The sequence below is a fragment of the Peromyscus leucopus genome, chromosome 3 (assembly GCF_004664715.2).
Source record: "Peromyscus leucopus breed LL Stock chromosome 3, UCI_PerLeu_2.1, whole genome shotgun sequence".
NCBI lineage: Eukaryota > Metazoa > Chordata > Mammalia > Rodentia > Cricetidae > Peromyscus > Peromyscus leucopus.
The window spans coordinates 58640957-58647403 of record NC_051065.1 but is presented as its reverse complement, the minus strand read 5'-3'; the positions used below and the strand labels follow the sequence as shown (position 1 = coordinate 58647403).

The window sequence follows — 6447 nt, the reverse complement described above, 5'->3', positions numbered from 1 at the left end:
TTTGGTCAATACATTCAACACACAGGAATGGTACCTGACACTCAGGGCTTGATGAACACGAGCACTACATGAGCATCTACAGCTGCCTACAAGCAACCTTTTGAGTTGGTGTATCAGCGCTGGCTCTCAGACACATGCAAACCCGACCACCTCAGATGACGTTATTACTCACTTAACAACCAACCTTTAGGTAATTTTGGTATGGTAAGACACTACTGAACATCACCTTGACCTACTAATTGCATTCATTACAGAAACAACCAGTAAGTGCCACCGAGTCAGAAGATTGCCTATTGGGTGGGTCAGTAAATGCTCCTTACAGTGTCAAAGGGCGAGCTTAGAGAGTTGCCTTCTTTATCTAGGCAATAACTGGTAAGCCAATTTTACCACCTAGTCATTCCTTTCCTCAGATGAGCTTGCTTAGCTTCAGAATCAGAAGGGACACACATACAGAAGTTGCCATCAGGAGGCATCCAGAGGGGCTGCTGCTTTCCTGCACCTCCCTGGCATTTCAATCACAGAGACGGTAAGAAAAAGCTGCTCACACATTAATTCTGGCAAGTCTGCCTTAGAAGACTGGTGCCAGGAACTATGGTCACCATTGTTCCCAGCAAAGTAGCAGAGGTTCAAAAGTAATGTCTCGATTGTTATACACACTTATCAGGCTAGAAGAAGCTATGAGGGGAGATACTTTTCTGGTGCATTCTGCAACAGTTACCCTCTATGGAGTGGAAAATGGTATCCAGACACATGGATGATCTGCCTGCCCTGGACACCCCAGCTGCTGAGAATGTTGAACACTAAGTTCTTGATTTGAGCTATGAGCCTTAAACATAGCCCCATTCTCAAGCCTCCCCACCAGCCCAGAAAGAACTAGAATCATATCAACTCACCTGGACGACAGGCACAGTGCAGGAGTGTGAGCGTGAGCTATCGAAACAACCGGGTGAAGTCTCGCAAGGCCCAGCAAACTTGCTTACATTCCTCGGCACTAGAAGAGAGAAGGTGGGTGGGGTGGGGCTTGACTGAAGACCGAAGAGCAAACACACTGAGGAGGAAGAATAATGCTGAGGCACACTGAAGAGGGTGCCAACTCTGCCAGAACTGACTTCTCATGCCTGACATCTTCCCAGAACTCGGGGTAAAAGTGAACTTCCATAAACGAAAATAATTATAAGCTTGGTGGCTCTCAATGAATGGACTTTGGAGACAAACTGTTTAGGCTCACTCCTAGCTCTTGTGTCTTGGGTAAGACACCAATCTTTGCCTTAGTCTCCTCATCTATTAGCTACTTCCTGTTCCTCAAGAGGATCAAATCCATTCACATAAATAAAACATTTATGATAAATGGGAGTTTCTATGACAATACTTGAAGCTCCGGACACAAGTACAAGGAACCCAGGAGCCCTCAAAGGAAGATGGCCAGCAGGTTTCCACAAGGCTGGGGGCATTTGACCTCTATGAGGCATGCTCACCTAGGGCCCCCCTTCCTTGTTCTCCTTCAAAGACAGATTCTGTTGACAAGGCCTTGTCTGGTAACTAGGACTAGCAGCCACTAGCAGTCTAGTGAACAGGATGCACAGAATCTCCTCTTGGAAGGAGGAGGAAAAAGGAAAGGGTGAACACGTGTGGAAAAGGAGAAGGACGAACAGGACTTGGTTCTTGGAAAACTGAGATACCCCAGTGTGATGGAAGCCCAATGCTCATCTGATTCTTCCCTGAGGCAAATTTCCTTCTTCTGTATTCTCCCAACAGCTTTTCTGGCTGAGCCTGGGGCTGAGCTAAAGCAAGAGAAAGGAAGTATTTCCTAACACATTCTCCTGATGCCCTCTCCTGACCAAGAAACTCAGGCACAGGAACAGAGCACAGCTCAGGGGACTTGCCATTCCGTGCGGGCTAACCAGCAGATGGGTGACTGTTTAGAGCTAGCAATGGACAAGGTATCAAATACCTATCTACAGACTCCCCCACCAAGTACAAAGGTCTAAAATAATGATGAAAACCTGGAGTCAGACTCCAGGAGTTGACAACAGAGGTCTCGGGAATTTTCTTCTAGTTTCTCTCTGCCGTAAACATGTAATAGATCAATCACGCCATCTGGCACAGTGGGTATTGAGCCCGCGGTGGTCTCGGGCATGCTGTGCAAGCATTCCACCACTCAGCTATATGCCTAGCACCTCTGCCGACTTAACAAGCCTTGCTAACAACATTACATTTTTCAGTCTATTTAAACATAAACACCACATGCTAAGGAAGCAGTCAAGTACATGCAAGCTCATGTCATTCATGTTCTCGACATCAGGAGGGAGGGCAAGGAGCTTACCAGAGGGTGCTGTGTGGTGTGTTATTACAAATGACTAAGAGAGAGGATACACAAGCAACCCCAAAATGCTAGAAACTCAGGCTTCTTTTATTATCCCAGTATCCTATATGTTTGAAAATTTACCCATTTTCAATTGAGATATTTCAATTTAACCTAGTCGGAGGAATACCTTCATCTCTATCCTCTTTTTTGAGAGTAAGAAAAAGAGCATTGAAAAGTGCTGAGCATGGTGGTACATGCCCTTAGTCCAGCACTTGTGAGGCAGAGACAGGAGGATCTCTCTGAGTTCCAGGCTAGCCTGGTCTACATAGTAAGTCTAGGCCAGTCATGGCTACATAGGGAGATCCTGTCTCAAAAAACCAAATCAACCAACCAACCAACCAACTAAACCCCAAATAAACAAACAAATAAATAAGGTTCAAACACAAGAGAACTTTGGTGAATGCAAAATGAGTGTGATGATTTGAGTAAGGCTGCCCCATAGGCTCACATATTTCAACGCCTAGTCACCAGTGAGTAGAACTGTTTGAAAGGATTAGAAGTATTAGGAGGCCTGGCCTGGTTGGAGGAAGTGTGTCACCGAGGTTTCAAAAGCCTATGGCCCAGACTCTCTCTCCCTACTGCCTGTGGATGAGGGTGTAAAGCTCTCAGCCCTAGGGCCATGCCTGCCTGTGTACTGCCATGCTCCCAGTGGTGGTTTGAATAAGAATAATCCCCATAGGCTCATATATCTGAATGCTTAGTCACCAGGGAGTGTGGCACCATTTAAAAGGATGAAGAGGATAAAGAAGTGGGGGCTTATTGGAGGAAGTGTGTCACTGGGGGTGGGCATTGAGGTTTCAAAAGCCCATGCCAATCCCAGAGTCTGTCTGTCTGTCTCTCTCTGCTTAAGAACTAGGATGCAGAACTCTCAGCTACTTCTCCAGCACCATGTCTGCTTACATGCCACCATGTTCCCCACCAAGATAATCATGGACTAAGCTCTGAAACTGTGAGCAGGTCTACAGTTAAATGCTTTATCTTATAAGAATTGTCTTGATCATGGTGTCTCTTCACAGTAACAACAGTGACCAAGACAGAAGTTGGTACCAGGGATTAGGGTATTGCTGCATTAGGCCTGACCATGCTGTTTGTTGGAGGAATATGGAAGACTTTGGAACTTGGGACAAGAAAACTGGTTGGACACTTTAAGCAGGGCTTAATGGGTCATCATGGTAGGAACATGGAAGACAGTGGAGCTGAGAGCAATGTAGACTATGACCTCTCAGCTCAAAGTTTCAGTGGAGAAGAATATTAGTAAGTGGCCTACACACCATTCTTGTGATTTTTTTTTTCCTTTTTGTTTTTTTGAGACAGGATCTGTATAGCCCTGGTTGTCCGGAACTCACTGGCTGGCTTTGAACTCACAGAGATCTGCCCGCTTCTGCCTCCCAAGTGCTAGTATCAAAGGCGTGTGCCATCACTGTCTGGCTATTCTTGTGATACTTTGGAGAAGACTATGTCTCTTTTCTGTCCTTGTCCAAAAGTCTGCCTAAGGCTAAACTGAAGAATTTTTACATTATTAGCATTGTCAGAATAGATTTCAAGACTAGTATTGACTCTGTCATGTGGTTATCTGTAGTCACTCTTATGCAGAACTATAATAAAAGGATCAAGCTGAGCAAGGAAAAATACAAAATGTACAGTTTGAGGAGAAAAGGAGCACCAGGATGTGTAATGGAGCTAAGTCCAGGGCTCAAGGAGATAAAGTTTAAAGAAAAGCCTGATGCTAAATGAATAAAGGAAATGGTGACCTCAGGGCAAGGCCTCACCCAGCTAAGCTTCTAACTTGGGAAAAGGAATTAAAGAAAAGCTTAAGCAGTGAAGGGATCCATCAACAGAAAGCTGACACAAATGTATCTGAATTAGGAGGCCAAGTTCTAGCTTCAGCAAGCAGCAGAACTTGGCAGCTTTGGCCCCATGGTTCTGACTTTAAAGTTAAGGATACAAGAAAGAGGTTATGGAATCTTCCTTCTAGGTTAAAGAAAGACACTGAGGTCAAGTGTGTGTCAGGGGTGTCCCTGCATGGAGGTCCAAAGAGACCACCTCAAGAAGCTGTAAAGGTGAAGCCTGGATTGTGTTGGAGACCCCAAGATATTGGAGATACTAGAGTAGTGTGATGCCCATTGAGGAAAGCCACCAACAGGGTGAGGAACCAGCCCGAGAGAGAGAAGTGTGTTGCAGTCAACAAAGCTGAAAAGAGTTGGAGATCTGAAAAGTGCTTTGCTATGAGACATGGAGATAAAGAATTTGGAGTCTGCCCTGATGTTTTTGGTCCAGTATCTCCTGACTATGCTCCCCTTTCTCCTTTTTGGAACAGTAATGTATATTCTGTGCCACTGTATGTTGGAAGCATGTGATCTGCTTTTTCATTTTGATTTTACAGAGGGTCACAGTTAAGAGACTGCCATGAGTCTCAGAAGAAACACTGGACTTTTAAGCAGTCTTGAGAGTATCAAAGACTGTATGGGGACTTTTGAAATTGGACTGAATGCATTTTTGCATTATGATATGACTACAGGCCCATGGAGACACAAAATGATAATGGACCAACCCTCTGAAACTGTAGCAAGCCCACAATTAAATGCTTTTCTTTATGAGTTGCCTTGGTCATGGTGTCTCTTCACAGCAACAGAACAGTGACTAAGACAGTAAGCATAGCTGGCATAGGTCTCCAATCAGCTGCATTTCTGTACCCAATTCTATCAGTGACTGACCTGGGTGGCAAGAGCTCTAACTAATTTTGAACTGAAATGGTGTTGGTGGGTAAGCCCACAAGAAATGATTAAAAAGCTCAATGAAGAGATAAAACAAAAATACGCCCCAACAAAAAAAAAAAATCAAAACAAAAATTTAAAAAGCTCCTTAAATGTTAACACCACTTTCTTACCTTGGTTCTTATGGCACTGACTAGTTTCTGTTCTCTGATTTTATTTTCTAACTCCTATTACTTTTCTGAGTTCCATTTTCTATATTCTAGTCCCATAATTTCAAGTCTTCTCTCAAATATGTTTGTGGCCACTATTTCTCAAGCCTTATAACCCTAGGCATGGGCTGAGAAATTCTACCTGGTGCCTTGGTTTGTAATGACAACCTGACCAGTGAGACACCCCATCTGGTGTCTAGTTCCAAGGCCAACACTTCCATGTTCAGCATGTTTTAGCTTTAAGAGTGTTGCCGGGCGGTGGTGGCGCACGCCTTTAACCCCAGCACTCGGGAGGAAGAGCCAGGCGGATCTCTGTGAGTTCGAGGCCAGTCTGGGCTATCAAGTGAGTTCCAGGACAGACGCAAAGCTACACAGAGAAACCCTGTCTCGAAAAATCGAAAAACCAAAAAAAAAAAAAAAAAAAAAAAAAAAGAGTGTCATGCACGGTAAGATGTCATGTTAGGCAGTTATACCAAGATGGAGAAATGGGAAAAAATGGCAGGGTTTCTTTTAGTCTTCATCAGTTTGAGCTAGTGATAGCTCATCACGTGTTGTATTCTAGGTTGATAAAGCTCAGCTTTCTGCAACTTGACCAACTAAGAAAACTGGAGAAGTCATCACCATTTGAAAAGCAGGCTGGGACTTGCTACAGTGAAGCTGAACCAGCTCACCCTCCCTGCTAGGACAGCAAACAAAACAGCATGTTGAGGCAAGAGTTAGAGGACCTTAAAACCAAAAGGGAGACTGAGTCATGCACGGGTTCAAGGGTAACAAACACAAGAGAATTACTAAGAGAAGGTAAGCAATCTCAAACCCCAAACCCCTTTTAAGCTCAACACTATACCTACACACACACACACACACACACACACACACACACACACACACACACATCTGTCACAGCCTGCTCTGGGAGCTGCAGAACTTGTTCGGCCATGAAGGTCAAGGCTGCTTGGTTCAGTTGCCTTCTCACTGAGCAAGGATCAAGGATGCAGTTATTCATGATATTGCTTTACTTGGAGCCTTTTCCCTTGCCCCTCTCTTGAATCAGAATGATGTCCGTGACCTTGATTTCAGACTTACTCATTATTCTAGCCGTCATATATTAGCCCCATCAAGAGCATATGGGCCTGTGGAGACATATTCCAGAATGTGTGGG

At 44.5% G+C, this 6447-nt stretch overlaps 1 protein-coding gene across 6 annotated transcripts in view; it reads right to left on the bottom strand.

The window, feature by feature from the left end:
* The window catches only part of Tnpo3 (transportin 3), a 97135-nt gene that overhangs the window by 1597 nt on the left and 89091 nt on the right, over positions 1-6447 (bottom strand). For 4 of the 6 annotated variants that reach the window (XM_037203689.1, XM_037203686.1, XM_037203687.1 and 1 more), the window contains one exon: positions 894-1048. In XM_037203689.1, coding sequence (XP_037059584.1) covers positions 931-1048 — 118 coding nt within the window. In that variant the 3' untranslated portion in view covers positions 894-930. The remainder of the gene's footprint in view (positions 1-893; positions 1049-6447) is intronic. The other 2 variants (XM_028866206.2, XM_028866203.2) reach the window with 1 other exon arrangement.